The sequence below is a fragment of the Dromaius novaehollandiae genome, chromosome 1 (assembly GCF_036370855.1).
Source record: "Dromaius novaehollandiae isolate bDroNov1 chromosome 1, bDroNov1.hap1, whole genome shotgun sequence".
Classification (NCBI taxonomy): Eukaryota; Metazoa; Chordata; class Aves; order Casuariiformes; family Dromaiidae; genus Dromaius; species Dromaius novaehollandiae.
The window spans coordinates 126,820,519-126,837,975 of record NC_088098.1 but is presented as its reverse complement, the minus strand read 5'-3'; the positions used below and the strand labels follow the sequence as shown (position 1 = coordinate 126,837,975).

General features: G+C 35.7%; 1 protein-coding gene across 1 annotated transcript in view; it reads right to left on the bottom strand.

Annotated features, from left to right (window-relative positions):
* Positions 1-17,457, bottom strand: part of CFAP47 (cilia and flagella associated protein 47) — a 386,437-nt gene that overhangs the window by 237,177 nt on the left and 131,803 nt on the right. The window contains exons 37-40 of the mRNA XM_064505814.1: positions 9,845-9,979; positions 9,224-9,336; positions 1,924-2,074; positions 1,024-1,112 (exon numbers count right to left, since the gene is read on the bottom strand). Coding sequence (XP_064361884.1) covers positions 1,024-1,112; positions 1,924-2,074; positions 9,224-9,336; positions 9,845-9,979 — 488 coding nt within the window. The remainder of the gene's footprint in view (positions 1-1,023; positions 1,113-1,923; positions 2,075-9,223; positions 9,337-9,844; positions 9,980-17,457) is intronic.

The following is a 17,457-nucleotide window of genomic DNA, read 5'->3' as shown; positions in this document are numbered from 1 at the left end:
GAACTTTGGAAATATGCTACAAAAAGTTTTTTACTTGTAGGTTACTGGTTCAAATGTGGCCCAATTCGATAATTACTTCAGGAAGTTTTCATGTAGCTGTTAAATGGTATATATGAAATTAAATGACTTAATTGCCTTAATCTATTCTTTCTGAAAGAGTTATCCACATCACAGAACTGATTACAGACTGCCTCACTGACCACCTCAAAGATGAAAAAAAAGTACAGAAACTAAATAAATTCATATGATTCCTATATAGGAGGTTTATGCCAGAGCACACTGCTGGAGCAGTGAAAAACAATCCTGTTACAGGTGTCTATACCAAACCTACTCTGTGGACAAAAAAGAAATTTCATTCTCAGCCAAAGCAGCATATATATTAAAACACACCAGTAAAAGAAATTAAAAATGTTCTCGTAAATAAATGAATGACATGAACCAATGTTTAGCTCTGAAGAGTAAAGACAAAATACAGAGCCAGATCACATAAAATGAGATAGGAAAGAGGTGCAGGATTCTATTCATGACATATCAGGAAAATAATGTTTATAACTCTGGAAGTGTTACATCTATGGTGAATACAAATGAAAAATTAGATTAACCGATAGTGATGTGAGACCCAAGGCAAAAGAAAATTTTTCTTTTGCATGCTTAATAATTTAAACAACAGGATAAAGCAGACTGGGGAAAAAATAACCAACTATTAATTAATATAGTTTATTTCTCTTTGGAATTCTGCTGAACCTCAGCCAAACACAAAAATACAAGCAAGGTTCATGAACTCCATTAGATTAAAGCTCTAGCTTTATTGCTTACACTGAGACGGATTTCAATTAAGGTTTATTTATCTTCTTTATTCATTATGATAGCCTCCACTTCATAGTGCTTCTAACAATTTTGGCAATGTAAATCCCTATAATTTAACCTCAAGGTTTTACACCTTTAAATAGAAAGAGAAAATTGTGGAAAAGAGTTCATAAAACAGCATGAGCATTATAATTTTGCCTTTACAGAATTGTCTACCTGAATAGGCCATCAGTTCTGAAGGGATTAGTAACATTTAGAATAACTTTCTTCAGCTCATAACATGGGGATTTGCATTTTAATATATCCTAAAAGAGAACAAAAAGTTAAATCAATATGTCAGATATATCAAAAGTTGCAAACCACATTCATGCTTATACATTGACAAACAGGAAAACATTACAAAGTATAGAACTATGTATTTGGCCACTGATGACTACAGAATTAACATAATTAAAATGTTAGGCTTTGTTGCCAGTAAAGAGTTAAAGCCCATTTCTTTTTAAACATGCATTAGCTTCATCATATTCTAAATGTTCTTCAGAATGATAGCACAGGGACAAGAATCAAGCTATTTTCTCATGGAAAAGGAAAAGAAGTCACAAACACCCTCTAAGTTCAGGATAGGACCTATCCAGGTCTGCTCAGAGAATGTTTGATAACAAATGTTGGACAGCATGCCAGTCCCTGCTCTATTTCTGGGCTATATCTTAAATCTAAGGGTTACCTAAATTACAAATAAACATAGTAATATCTAAAAGTTTGCTGTCCATCTGACAACTGAAATCACTAGAAGAGGCTTATCACCACATCAACAATGAAATTTCCAAAAGCATCCATATGCTGAAAGGACTCCAGTTTGATTTTCAGAGCAATCAGGGCAAAATTTTAAATTTAGATTTTATTCAGGATCTAAATATATCCTTAGGTATCTTACATATTCCACTAGGCACTTCTCTGCACATATATAGCCTAAAATTGAATACCTGAAAATTAATAGCTCAAAGGCATTAATGGTAACTCATCTTTATATTCTCACCCCAGTTCGCTTGTGTTTGATACATCATACTGCTGAACAATATTTTTGTGATAGTATTAATTATACAAACATAAACTTACAGCAGGCTCAATACGCTTGACTTTAGATTTCAGAGAGAATGTCAGTGTGGCACCACCTATTCCACCCACAGTCTTTGAAATCAGTAGCAACATCGCTTCAGCAGGGTGCAGAAAACGACTAGTGAATTCCACAGTTATACTTGTTTGTCTCCTACATAAAAATAATAATAACAATAATAATTCATTAAATAATTGGAGCCAAAAAGTTGTGACTCAGAAATGTCATTTCAGGAGAGCATTTTAGAGTCTTTATGAGCAAAAGGGCTAGAAAAGTAAGTCACTTTTTTTGTTTTGAACTGCTTTGTTGTAATTCAATCTTCTGTTTAAAAAGTTCTAATAAACGACTATATAGATAGAAGAAGAACAATATTAAGTCCTTATTGCTTTTTATGCTATCAGCATGTGGCTTGATTTTTCTTCTCACACACACAGTAACACAGAAAATTCTCTTTCCGTATAGTATCACCTAAGTTAACTGATTTACTTTATGTTCCCCTCTTTGAATAGGACAACTCATTGTTTAACTTACAAAATTCTATTTTATATGTTGTGAGACAGATCAACAAGTTCTTAATCTAATTCTTATTCAACACTGATAAGGAACTGAGTACAGAAAACTTCATAAAAACTAGATAAAGTTGAGTAACAGGCGGAGAAAATGAAGTGCTCTTGAATAAGCGACAACTCTTAAGTTTCAGACAAGAAAGGAAAGTGTAGTAGGGAGACCACATGGAAAGAGAGTCTATAGAAGGTAAAGGTATTGGATCTGCATTAGTCCTGCAACTGAGCAAGATCAATAAAATTTTGGTTGCTGAAGCTTTACTCTCCGATTCTGAGATTAATATCTTAAAATGGTATGAAGGTCAGAAAAATTAGTGTTTAAACAGAAGACTTTTTTAAAAGCAAGAGAACTTTAGAATCTAAACGTATGCTGCATTTCTACACATGTGACTGGAGTATAGAAAGCTTTCTCTAAAAAGTAAGAGACCTACATTTTTGGAGTAGCTAACAGAATATCTCAAAGTAAAAAAGGAAAAGTTACCTGACTGGTTTATACTTTCATGGTAATGCCATTCAATGTAGTTAAAGAACTTTTAAAATTTAAACTTTTCCCCTAGCTGTAAGAAATAGATAGTAAAAACAATAACCTGTAGTGAAAACTTGATATTTCTTAATTTATTCAAGCTGATATTACCCAAAGAACATTTTCAGATTATTCATATAACATTAGAAAAAGGTTATGTTTATAAACTACTGATTTATTAGTGATTTTTCTGGAACAGAAAGAATTGATATTAAAGTCAGAAGGAACCCTCTCCCAAACGAAAATCAGCCCTCCCCATAAAAGGATGAATAGGAAATGTACAGCCTGAGAGAAAAGAATTAAAATAAATTGATAGAGGGAAATTATGTATAATTTATTGGTCTTTTGCCAACTGAGAATTCTAAAGCAGAGGCAGACAATCACTGGCAGTATGTGAAACAGGCTTAGCACGTACTATAGAGATATGTTCATGTGTGTGTATATGTATGCGTATCTATATGTACATGTACACACGTACAGGTAAATGGTGAGGTAGAGGACTTATAATAGCAATCAGCGTAGCATAACATCAGTGGAATCATGTTAATTTACATTTGGCTCACAACTTTGGCAACAGCTACTTTTTCAAGTGAACTCAATGCACACATCCATCCAAGTGAGTTAAGTTCTAGAAACTTATTTTGATGGGAATAGTGCCAACGTTTGTTCCTAGGTTACAGTTGCTGTCAAGGAAACTTTCTGGGATGTCCTTTACCTCACTGGTAAGATGGACTAAAGGAAAAATAATTATAATAATAATAATAAAAGACAGTATTCTTAAAACTATCTTGGGACCTGAGAACTGGATGGTAGCAAATATGACAACAACATCTTAAAAAGGTTTTGGGGTAGATAGGAGAACTACAGATCTCTAAGCCTCAAATATATCAACTAATGTAGTAGAAAAAAACAATAAAAAACCAAAAGAGTAGGATAAGTATAAGCTAGATCTACTATAAATGAGACCTCCATAAATAGGATCTACCTAGCAGGAGTCAACATCTATAAAATGTAGTCCTGCCTTACAAACCTATGGCACATCATCAAAGGAGTTCAACAAGGTGATTAAGGGTGATTTAGTTCTCTTTCCAAAAAAGTTTTTGCCTATATATTTAAAAGAAAACTCAGCAGACATGGATGAGACAGACTGAATATATAACTCACTAAAAAAAAAGAAAAAAAGGGATACAGTTTAGGATTTAACAGTTTGTACAATGTAAGTCATCAAAAAAGTCCTCAAGGGTCTATGACAACTTGGAAAATGAGAACGTTCACTGATGTTCTAAGTTGCTCGAGGTTGTGAGGACAAGGATTCACAGTGCAAGGATTACAGAAAGACCTTATGAGACCATCTCAGTACTCAATAAAACGAGGAGGAAATTCAGTGTAGATAGATGTAAAAGGATGAACATAGGGAAATAGTTCATATAAAACAATGGCCTCCAAGCCATTACAGCTCACCAATGAGAACTTGGGATTGTGACGAATAGTTTTATGAAAATGTCAGCACAGTGCTAGGAAACATTCAATAAAGCAAATGAAGCATTAGAAATAATTTGTAAAGAAATAGACAACAACATAGAGATTATCATTGGGAAATCTCATCCATGCAAAGCATGCATCTAACTGCACAAACTTTGAATACTGTTTGCATCTTTATCTCAAAATGGATACGGTGTAATTGAAAAAAGCTCACCAAATTGCAGCAAGGACAATTACAGGTAATACCATGGTTTCCATACCGGGAATAACTAAATTGGCTAGGACTCTGAAGTTGGGAAAACAGATGACAAGGAGGCATATGATAGAGGTCTACAAAAAGTATCAGGCATCAAATGATAGGAGCCATGATCAAGGGAAAAAAGGAGAGGGCCATCCAACACACAGTCAGCATTAGACTGTGGAATGCTGCCAAAAGAATGTTGTGGATGCTGCATGTTTACATAGTCTCAAGGGAAGACTGAATAATTACATAGAAAAAGAAATTTGTTGATGGTTATGAAACATGCAACACCACATCTGGTTTTGCAAGTTCCCTGAGCTGAAAATAGTTGGAGGCTGAAGGAGTGTTAGGTAGAAATGTCATACAAGCCTACCCTGTCCTTATTCTTCTGCAGGCATCTAATTATGACCACTGGTTTTTTTGTTGGGAGAGGACGGTGGGGGGGAAGGGGTTATTTGTTTGTTTGTTTTCTTCAGAAGAGAGCACAAACAGTCCCCCAAATTCAACAGTGCTTCCTATATTCAAGCTTCCTATATTTCGTGAGATCACGGGGATCAGCACATCAAAAACGCAAAAGATGAGTCTCACCGGGGGAACTACCTCCTCGATGACAATGTCTCCTCTGACTACAGCAGGAGACAAAATACTGGTCAGACTCAGCATGGCTATTTTCATGCTGCCATTGCCCCACCTCATGTCAGTGACTGGCAATGAAAGCAAAGAAAGGGAGAGTTTGAAAATACTTCTCCCCTACCTCCTGGATCCACTCAACAGAAGGACTTTTGTCTTATGAAAAGGTACTGATTTGCAAATTACTTCTTTTGTGGCCAACATATTAGCTGTCTATTAAAATCACATATGATGGCTGTTCACGTTTTAAATCTTAACTTAAAACGACCATTTTTTCTAGACCTTTTTGTATAGCAGTCAATAAAATACTAATCATCTTCACAGTATTTAATTCAGTATCAAAGTCATTCTACAATTTTTACATGTGATGAAACTGACAATCTTGCAATGACCCAAAAGAAACCAAGTTTGCTTAAAATAAACATAAATTAAATCAAATAGATACCAAAATTGATAATGAGTATATGACAATCATCTGCACCATCTACACTTGCTCAAATCATAGTCTCCTGATACCCAGTTTAATGTATTTATGTAAAAGCAGTAAATACTGTAAATACCAATTAACCTGGCTCATGTATGTCATCTTCTGAAGTAAAAGAAACAAAAATCCCTACTATTCTTGCATGTTTTATCTCTATCAGGGAGTTGCGTTTAAGCCAGTTGAAGTGATTTCTAAAAGGCTGGCAAAACTATTTGGACAATTTAGTTTCAAAATGCATTCTAAAGTACAGGCTATGTAAAACAGCATTGAACTATGACTTAAATAGTATTTGAAGGAGTTCATATTTTATCTAGAACAAAGAGTCACTATGGCTTCCCAGGATAAGTAAAAGTCATCACTTTGGACAAGTCTAGTAATACTGACTTATCATTACGACTGAAGTGATTTAAGCTGACATTTTATTTAGCACTTGAGATAGGGATAGAAATGCACATGCAGTGCAACATCAGGTTAAATTTAAACCAATCCTTTGTGGAAATCTGTCATACTAAAATTGCAGTAATGTTGTGAAATGTATGAATTAAAAATGAAATAAAGTAACTACACAGAAAAGAACAAAAGTCTTCTTCAAACATGCATGAGCCTACACTGGCTAGAGCACTGTCTAAACTTGAGGAAAGGCCAGCACTTCCAGAGTTCACTGCAACTCTACTGGGAGGCTCACATTAGATGCAGAAATTACAGAGCTTCCAGTCATCTTAGGTTGCTAAGAGGAAGTTGGTGCTTGGCTTTGGGAACTCCCATCAACAGATATTTAAAAATCTGAACTCAGCTTGATCTCTCCAGGCTTCATGCCAAGAAGAAAGGAATATGATACTCAAAAGAGTTCTTCCTTAGCACCAAAAGTCTCAGGATCTCAGTCCCTAGATCTGCTGATGCTGGAAGTTCTGAAAATCTGTCTCTTACAGCTTTTATGCCCCTGCTGCAGAGCTCCCAGACATGACAATCCTTGACAGTGAAGAGCTGTTAAGCCACACAGACTCTGAGGTTCCTAGGCTGCCCTGCCATTCAAAATGTTATGGACAAGGTGTCCTGGGACTGCAGACTCACAGAAGTGTGCTGCCTGAAACATCCACTCACAAACTGGACAGCCTTAAGGAGCCTGCTCTGCTCCTGACACAATCAGGAATGACAGGGAAATGGAGCATGTGGAACACGCTGCTTGATCTCTGCCCTCTGGCTCACACAATAGCACAGAAACCTGTTTTAAGTTGTGAACTGTCACAGCCTTTTGTTGCAAAGCTAGCATCAGGTAAAACAGAAAATTGCTTAGAGTTACATTTTCTCTATTCTCCTTTGTTGTGACCAGTGTAAAGTGAGGCAAAATTAGGCTCATGGAATTGTTTTATAAACCTGTTTATTCTCTTATTTTAACTACTTCCATCCATACTCACTTCAACTGACATACTGTAGGGGTCTAAGATTCTTAAGCAGCTCTGGCCAGCACCATCTGTCAAAAAGCAGGCAGCCAATCTCTATCTCTAATTGATTAAACACAACTACTCCTGGGCAAGAGGAGCAGGATAAAAAGTCATTTGGAATTACCAGATTTGCAGGGTTTAAGACCAAAAGAAACCATTGTAAGGCTGAAGAAGTTGCATATTGCAGGCCATTACAAGCAACCTATATTGATCTGAAGCAGATGGCTTTCTGAGGTCATTTCTTGTCCTATTTTCAATGATGTTGTGATTTGCAAAACCCTTACATTCAAAGAATTTGTCATTCATATAGGATTTTTTTCCCACTAGTAGTTAATAAGCTTCACTACTTCCTACCTGAATTTGTACAGCTCTGGCTTCCAGTTGTTGGGTGTTTTTTTATTTTAATTTTTGTTCTATAGCTTTTGCCATTAAATAACAAATCATTTTGGTGCGTGCTCTCTTTGAGTTCTCATACACTTCCATTACAATACTAAGAGAGCTATTAATTACAGAGAGCCCATTTTTCATTTACTGACCAACACTACAACTCAGGTTACATTATGATAAACTCTGCACTGGTCATCAGTGGATGATCAGCATTTCCATTAGCTTTTAGTTCTATGCATTTTTTTTCCAGTATGTTTGTTACGGTATATAATGCCAAGCAGCTCAATGACAAGGTTGCACATATTTACTTGTGTCTTTTCATTTTTAAAAATGAAGCGAAAAACAGCCATAAAATTGACCTTTCATAGAAATACATGATATTTTCAAAGATATTTTTATTTTAATTTTTAGTTGAAGTAATTGCAAAGAAAACAGAATCAAATCAGCCTCACAGATCAATGATAACATAAGATTACTTATTTCTCCTTTAGCATATATTGACAACAGGCATGCTATTTAATATTAAAATGTTGATCATGCCTAAAGAGCACTGTATTTATGTTGACTCTTCTTGAGATTGACGCTATATCTTTGAATTTTTTTCTCTTCCTCACAGCTTATTTTCATACAAATATTGACCTTTGCTTTCCATTTTGCAGTCTCTAATCCATTCCATCTGCAAAGGACTATCTTAAACAGACTTACAATCTAAACCTACAAACTCTTGACTGACAGCCAGAGGTGCTGCTGCCTCCCTCGTGCCTTCAACAGTTAAATGAGGTTTAGTGAAATTCCTGTATCTAGTCAGAAGCCGCACTACACAGAAAGAACACAAGGTACTAAGTGAACAAAATACAAGAAAAGATGGGCACATATTGGGGGTATTTCTGTTACCAAACATCTTAACCCTATGTTTTCCCAAAATTAAACCCCTCCATGATCCTTAGATGACAAAGTATTTCTGTATCAGTATATGATACAGAAATAACTCCACTGCAGTTGTGACAGTTTCCATCTGGGGGAAACTGAAAAGAAGCTATCTAACACTACTATCAAATCTCTGTCGTGACCTCTTAAACTTCCAGTCACACTTCACTATAAGAAACAGAAACTGAAGTCTTACAGGAAAGAATTTTTATCTGCTCATGCTGACATAATGTGTTATTGTCAAAAATGTGAATTAAGTTCACAAAGAGATATTACAGCTTTAGTTGGGGAAAGAAAATAATATACAAGAACAGCAGATCCAAACTGAAAATCAAAGCTTTCATGACAGAGGAACAAAAACATTTATGGATACATGTGCCTCCTATAGTAATCTAAAGACGTGCATTCCGCTCTCAAAGGTCTCTTAAGCCAAACCGCAAGTGCGCCATTGATGAAGTACTCTGGAGTTGTTCCAGGTTAAGGAGAAAATACCTGATCCTTACACTGACCATTTTTTGCCTTTTTGTAATTGAACATGCTTCCAGTGTTCCATCACAATTACACTAGTAGATTTATATTTCCATATTGCTAGACTTTTAATAACTGAACAAATCATTACTTACTTAGGGGCAATGATGACAGCATTTCCTTCAGGTAATGAGAAATCATCAGCCTCTCTTCCTATTAGAGTAGCATTGTACACCAAAGTTTTAATGCTTGGGTTTTTCAGATGCACCTATCACAACAAAACAGTATAAAAACTTAGCCTATTTTTATTCAATTTTTAGAGCGTAAGAGTATTTTCCCCAACTAGCTCCCAAAATACAAAATAAGGATGTCACAAAAGCAGAAAATACTTCAAATAACTAGGCAGATCACTCTTCACCCTATGGAGCACAAACTTCCCACAAACTGTCCAAGCTCCATTTTTCCGAGCATTCTTTTTGCAGAATACACTGCACTCCTACCTCAGCTGTTAATCTCTTATTCCTGTCTTTGATCCCAGAAACTACTGTTAGTTTTGTATATTTTCTGTGCTCATTAAAAGCACAGGAAAAAAAAAAACAATTGAAGTCAGAATCCCAAACCTAAAGGAAAAGAAAAGAATAGATATTCCTCCACCTTCTACATTTAACAGAGAAATTGCAGGAAGCTCATTCATTCTTTGTTGTAGTACATACACAATACAAACATGTATATGCACACAGTTTTTTAACCTTGTAATGCTGCAATGGTGTCAGTACCTTTTTAACAACAGTTGCATGGAGAGCACCTGTAAATTCAATAGTCTTCTTGGGCAAGTAGTTAGGAAGCCTTTCATACAAGTAAACACACAGAATAAGCATTGTGACTGGGTTTGGATCACAGATGTCAGTGGCCTGATGTTGAAAACAGAAAAGTAACAATCACCAGATACTCAGTTAAAATCTTACCTGTATACTTTAGAAATAAGAGGATGAAGAACAAAAAGTGTAAAGTAATTCTTACTATACAAATATTTTCAACTTAACTTTTATTATTTGAATTCAATGCATAGCTAAGATGAATACAAATCTTGTCAGTGTACAAGTAAACATTCTTCCAGAGTAATGATACGCTCTGGTAATCAACCTTGGATAAAAATTAAAATTTTACCCCCAGAGTCTGGGAAAAACAGGTGTTCATTTTATTATAAATGAAGCATAATAGAAAAAAAACAAGTAAAACTCACTGACTGGAAAAATATATATCTTCATTATCCTTAAAAATATCCTTTAAAATCTTTTAGTTCACTACATAAAATACCATTCAGGGTACTCCTAGATAGAGTTTTGCAATTATTTATGAAGATATAATCACTATCTAACAGTAGGACCTCATGCCTATATAGTTATTTCTATTGCAGATGTCAAACTGCTTACAAAAGGTGGTATTCCGACATCTTAAATATTTAATCTACAGAAGTGAATTTAAATGACAACTGCAAAACAGGTCAAGATTTTAGTCCTCAGAGATTCTAGTAAGTCCCTGAAAAGAGAGAGCTAAAAACTCTTCCATCGAATACATGAACTCATCAGAAGTGTCATCGAATAGTGAAGAGACTTCCTGCATAAATACATGCAGGAGGCATCTGGCTACAGATTTAAACAAATGAGATTCTGTACTTCTTGAATCAAAATTATATTAAGATTTTATTATTAAAAGTATTAAATATTTTAAAGCTTCATGCATAATACCTTTTCATATAATGTTATTATAACAAATTTGTCTATAATAGATTAAATAAAGTTTTACAACTATAGTCTCCTAAGCTAAATAACAAGCCATACTGAAAAATACATACTTGGGAGTAGTTTTATGCAGCAATTCACTACAGTGATATGCCATCCCATTAAAAGGTGCTCTCTCTCTTTCACAAACAAGACACTTCATCTGGATCCCTTACACAATTCAGACTCATTTGATACAGCAATATTTTGAGAAAGACCCTCTTTTGCCTAACGCCTAGAAAGTGACTATCATTTTAAATCTTCTCATCCTGCGGACCAAACTCTGCCCAAGTCTGAAGCAAAGAACGGGTTTGCTATGCTGTCGCTGACTGTCATGCTCTCTATGCAACTTGGATGAGTTGCATGTACCTAGATGTAACCTCATCTCATTTCCATCACCCTATAATCAAGCTCCCTTCTTCACATGGTTTCTTCTTATCATGAATTGGCAACTGTAAACCAGGAAGACTAGACAGAGGACATCTTTTGTTATTTTAATCTTGACCCTTATATTGCTTGGAAATGTTTTATATGCATAAAGAGTGTGTCTTTGTAGTTGTGCCAGGCCAGGTCAGAGAGCTAGAAAATAAATACGAGTTACTTTTAAATCTGCAAACTTTACGTTATGAAACTGCCATATTTGTTGTTTTGAACTTAGTAGGAACTTGACAACCTCTAAGAGAGGCTGCATATTCCAACACACTGGTAATCAGGAAAAAGAGCTATCTCTGCAGTAAGCAATTGTTGAAACTTTTACATCCTTTTTGAAGGCTATGGACAGACAAGTCTTAAACAATGTAACATTATTTTGCAGCACAGGCGGATTTAGGATTCTAAAGACTCCTGTAGAACATGTTTTATTTTTGCACTATACTAACAAAAAAAGGCAATATAAAACAAACATGCAACTTCAATGAAATTCTTTTTTTGTTCACCTGGAAGAAGAATGAAAAGCAGTACATAACTTTCTACACCGTTTTTATTTAGAAACAAGTACACTGTAAGAAACCTGAATCTTTGTATCTTGTAAGAGCAGGTATGGCAGGCACATCTGTGGAAAGTACTGTAAAAATGTCTGTAACATGGACAAAAAGGGAAATGAAGAATTACACAGAGTTAACCGTACACTCTCAATGTTCACCATCATCCATCCTCCAAAAACTACTGCAAGTAATAAAATCTCACACTCACAATGACAGCACACACTGTGTGCCAGGAAGTCACAGTTGAGTTGCTAACAGTACTCAGACATCTCTAAATGAATGAAATCATACCACTGACTACTGTTTAAGTCAAGCTTCCATATGCATAAAAAAATCTGTCTTGCACTGTAAACACATACATATTTGCTGATTTAGGACTAGTAATCTGTTGATAAATCCAGTATATATATCCAGTATATAACTTCCCTCAAAATAAAATTCTCCTTGCATAGTTCCCTCAAACAAAATTTTACAAGGAATGCCTTGTAACATACCATGAAAATCAGCAAGTCTGCAATATATTAGATGCAAAGCAAATGAGGCAATTCTAACTTAAATTTGCCAGATGACTGCAGCTGTGGAAGTATGGAGAATGTGACTCTCCAATGGAAGACTTGGTTATTTCTTCAGAATACAACAAGAAAGCAATAAAAATGGTAATGTGTGAGTTTTGACATTGTCAGATTAGTGAAAAGCAAGCTTTATTAGGTGGACTGTATTTATTTGGTTTTTATCTTTTTTTTTCTTTTATTATAGTAAGCAGTATTGAATATGGAGACCATGGTTTTGGCACCACTACCTTTGTGAAATACTTTAACTGCTTTGCTCTTTTTATTAAAAAAAAAAACAAAAACAAAAAAACAAAAAAAACCCTATCATTATAGTTAACACATCTTGTTGATGGGTAAATTTTATTACCACTGTACATTTTCAGGAAGAAAACTCTTAATAAGCTGTGAGGATAAAGTTGCATCAGCTTAATTTCCCTTTGCAACTTTATGTTATCAGTAAAGTCTCATTTTAATACTTATAGTCAATATCACTAAAATTTCCATGGATCTCTGAGAATAATATAAATACTGCTTTACACTAATATTTCCTCTATAAACTACACTACAGCAGGACCACATTTTCAGCCTCCAAACTATTTTTTTTTTACTACCAACTAAATCCTTACCCTCAACATGATTACAAGTGTTTATTGCCTACATAGAGCATTAGAAGAAAAAAAGTTCTATATATCATTTCCTCCTTAACTGATTTTTATACGGCAATTTTCATAATGAACTATCTATGCCAAAACCTTATTATTGTCTAGCAGTTTAATCAAGGGAATGGACACTATTTCCACAGGAGCAGGATAAAGGAAACAGAGGAACTGTTTAGTCAGTCAGCCACTCCCTGATGTGAGTCTACGTAGCAGTATTATTTGCTATCATTAGTTAATGACTTACTGTAGTGTTTGTCTGCTTCTAGATAAGCCAATCTCATGTTTAACTGAATGGGAAAAATGCTACACATTTAGATTATAATAATAAAACTTGGCAATTTTTTAGCTAACAAAATTCTTGTACAGATTATATTCTGTACATTACATTAGAAGATAAAACGAAAAATGAAAAAACAAAATTACTGAAACATCTGAAAAAATATACCTTGATTAAGAGTATTCCTGTATGTCCTAAAATGTGGTCAACTATAGATATGGGATTTAACCATATCTCTCCAAGGCCATGAAAATGTTTTTAGCATATTTCTTGAAAATTTATTATATGTCATTTCTGAAACATCACCTTAAAATATCAAACAGAAAATTCCAGCAACAAAAAAATCAGACTGTTTCTAGCAGTGGAAGATAATAAACCTAAGACAATCAATTCAATAAAGGAACTCCATGGGAAGAACTATTCCCATGTGGAATCCCACTAGGAGTCTTGAAATCAAACCAAGAACTTCATTCTCATTATCATAAACTTGTGAATATCTGCAGTTACTCCACTTCCTAAATATTAACAAAGAGAGTCTGGGATAAGAAATTACATTTATTATCCATGTAGGCAGGAAAAAAGAATATATATGTGTATTTTTAAAGATTCAATAGCAAAAGGAAATTGATTCTCCTTTCTAAGCATTTGCCTCTTCTAGTCTGCAGTAAGATATACAGAGACTTCTCTACTAACATATTAATTGTCTAATATTTTTACTGCCAAGTTAAAGTTTTGCATTACAGTATATATTCCAGCACTTCTAAAGACCTAGCCAACTCAATTTCACAGTTACTAAAAGCAAGGACCTACAAGATCTAAAGACATATGGGCCTCCATGGATATCAGAGACTGGGTACTCCACTATTCTCTCTCTGCCAACAGTCAGGAGCAGTTACTTGAGTATAAACTATAAGAAATATAAAATGGGTTTTTTCATTGATATTATTTCCCAGCTTAGTGATTTAAGAGTTTATTGATTATTGTTAGAGACCTCCCTGTCATTATTTTAATTTCTTCTGTATTTCATTCTTTACGTACAGAAATTACCCTGACTGTCATGAACAGTTTATTAATTATTTTTAATTCAGATTTGCTTATTGTTTTTTCTTCTCCTTTTGATTGTATTGAAAATGCAGTATCAGCTGAAATTTCTTGCTTAAAACATAAGATCATAAAAAAGCAGCTGAGACTGAAGTCCCAGGACATGAGCTCTAAGAAAGCTAAAGGACCCACCAATCTGAGCACAAGAGCAAATAGCTTCACTCTCTAACTTCCACCTAATAACTGAACAGCAGCTGACAAAGGTTTTCTTCAGCAAACAAAAGCTACATTTTAACATAATAATTTTGGAAGGAGAGAGGGCATAAAGGGCAAAAATTTGAAACTCTAGTGGAGCCACCTTCTTCCCATATGGCATAAATAACCTCAATAGCTTAAAGTGAACAATCCATGTAGAAAAACCTATTGGGTCAGACCAAGGGCCAAAAGGATACCACTCAGGTATCCTTTTCCAATAGTGGCCACTAGGCGATGCCTAAACAAAATTAATAATAGCATAAGCACACGTACATTTGAGCATTCTTCCAACCTCATGCTATTTTCAGCACCAGAGACTTCCTGAACCGCATGTTATTACTGTCTACTTAAAAATTCTCAATGAATTTCTCTTCGAAGCGTATGTACGGTCTCCCTTTGAACGCATATAAAAACTGTAAGGGCAGCCTAAGAAAGCAGTGTCTTGTTGAAGTTATATTCTGTTTACCTTTAAGAAAGAAGTGGGAAAAAAGACAGGAGCCTACAACGTATGTTTTTTTCAAGTTAGTACACTGTAGATAAATGCAGTAACATCAAGCATGTGATGTAACGTTCACTTCCACTAGACTACAGCATTCTAGCCCATATAAGGCACAATTTTCTAAAGAATCTAAAGAAAATAGAAATAAAGAACACTAAGAAGTAAATAAAGGGAGATTGCCAATATTTTCCTGTTTTCTAAAAAGTCCTCAAACCTGGCTGTCTTCCTCAATTTCTGTCTCCCTACCAAGAGTGAGCATGCACTTGTCACAGAAGAAGAAGTGGGAAAACAAGATGCCCTTTGGTTGTGTCAGAAGAGAAGCAGAAACGATTCTGAATTTCAAATCAGAAAAATATAGAATTAACTGCATTCTAAATTCAAAAATGTAAAGAGTCACACTAAGGCAGAATTGCAATACAGGAATAATCTTTCTGCTCCATCTGGTCTACCACTGTGTCAGAAGTAGTTTCCCTTGATGTTTTACAGAAAGGAGAAATTAAAGTAAGGAATTCTCACAAATGAATTTTTATATAGCAGCATTTTCTCTTGCTCCTCAAAAGCATGAGAAACCATCCTATAAAGAGATGCCCGCTGTCTTCTACATAAGTCTTCTCAACTCAGTCAGAGAAAAATAATCATGAAAGGACACTGAAACTATAATTCATCCAAACTTGAGAGGGAAACTAAAGGCAGGAGTGCTTGTCATGGGGCAGCAAGGCCAGGTGCTCCAGGTGGCAGAGGCCAGCACAGGCAGGGGCTGCTGGCGAGACAGGGCCAGGCCTGGCCACCAGGTCCCATCCCCCTGCCCTGAGGGAGCAGGGCCCCGGGTGAGCCAGAGCAGCCCCAGCCCTGGGGGCATCAGATGACACCGACCAGGTTGCTGGGGCCGGGGCTGAGGGACCCGGGGCCGGGCAGAGGTAGGGCCGTGGTGGGGCTGGATCCAGCACCGCGTCACGCGGCAGTGACTGACGACCCCAGGCTGAGCTGGGGCTGGGGCAGGGAGTAGGAGAGGGACAACGAGGGCTTTCGGTTTTCTGAAATATAATTTCTGGCTTTTAAACAAATCCCTTACAACTGCTTTGTATCTTCCCTCATTCTGGCTAGTACCCTTCATTTGTTTCTACCTACTGGGGAGTTTTTCAGAAATGTTAAGCAGTCTTACAGAATTCCTCAGCAAATTTAAGTACTAGTCCCCATGTCTTTACAAAGAACACCTTGCATATGGTTTAGGCATGTTTTTCAGTATATATTATAACAAATATATTACAGTATAGCACTATGAGTTTACTTTCCTCAGAGATAACTCCTAAAAGTACAATCTTCTATGAAAACCCAAGTAAATTGGAAATTTGGTCACACAATATCTGTGTTTATAAAGGAGGCACCGTTGAATTATACTAAAGTATTGATATAGGATCTAAATATGTTGCAATTCTCATTAGAGAGACTACACCTAGTTGCAAATACGATACTATTTAGCCCTTTCATTTTCTGTAGGTTTATACGGCTCTGTCTTCTGATAAAACGACAAACACCTTTCTGACACCAATTTATAACTGTCAGCACTGTTTTATCAAAAGTGCTTGCCCAATGAAAATCACAGGAGTGGTTATTGTTATAGCCTGCAGAGAATAAAATTTAAGTATGTTCCATAACATTGCTGTAATTAAATAGATGTTAATAACAACTTGTTAAGAAAGTATTATGCACCTAGATACATATCTTCTTTAAGCTATTGCTATGAAAATTGAGTTTTCAGAGCCACTGTGAATTTCCAGGGACCCTAAAACAAAAATACGTTTGACCAAAAGTGTGCTGGGAGTGTATTAAAGCTATCATGAACAACACCTGGAAAACTTCATTAAAAGGCTATGTCTTAAGGAATGTTAATATCAGTATGTGAAGAAAATTGGTTATACGATCCAAATTAACAGGCTACAAAAGAAAATACAACTTAATGGAAAAAGAACATGAAACAGTACAGGCTGAGAAAACAGCCCTGCAGAAAAGGAGCTGGGGGTCCTAGTGGGCAATTTGAGTAAGAGTGCGCTGAAGGCCAGCCACACTCTGGGCTGTATTAGCAAGACTGGAGCCTACAGGTTGAGGAAAGTGATTCTTCCCCTATACTCTGCATTTAACCAGTTTTGGGCTCCCTAGTACAAGAAAGACATTGACATACTTGAGCAAGTCGAGTGGACGGTCACCCATATGATTAAGGGTCTGCACCACATGACATATGAGGAAAGGCTGAGAGGCCTAGGTTTGTTTAGTTTTAAATTTTGAGCAGGGGTTTTGAGCAGACGATCTCCAGATGTCCCTCCTGGCATATATCATTCGATAATT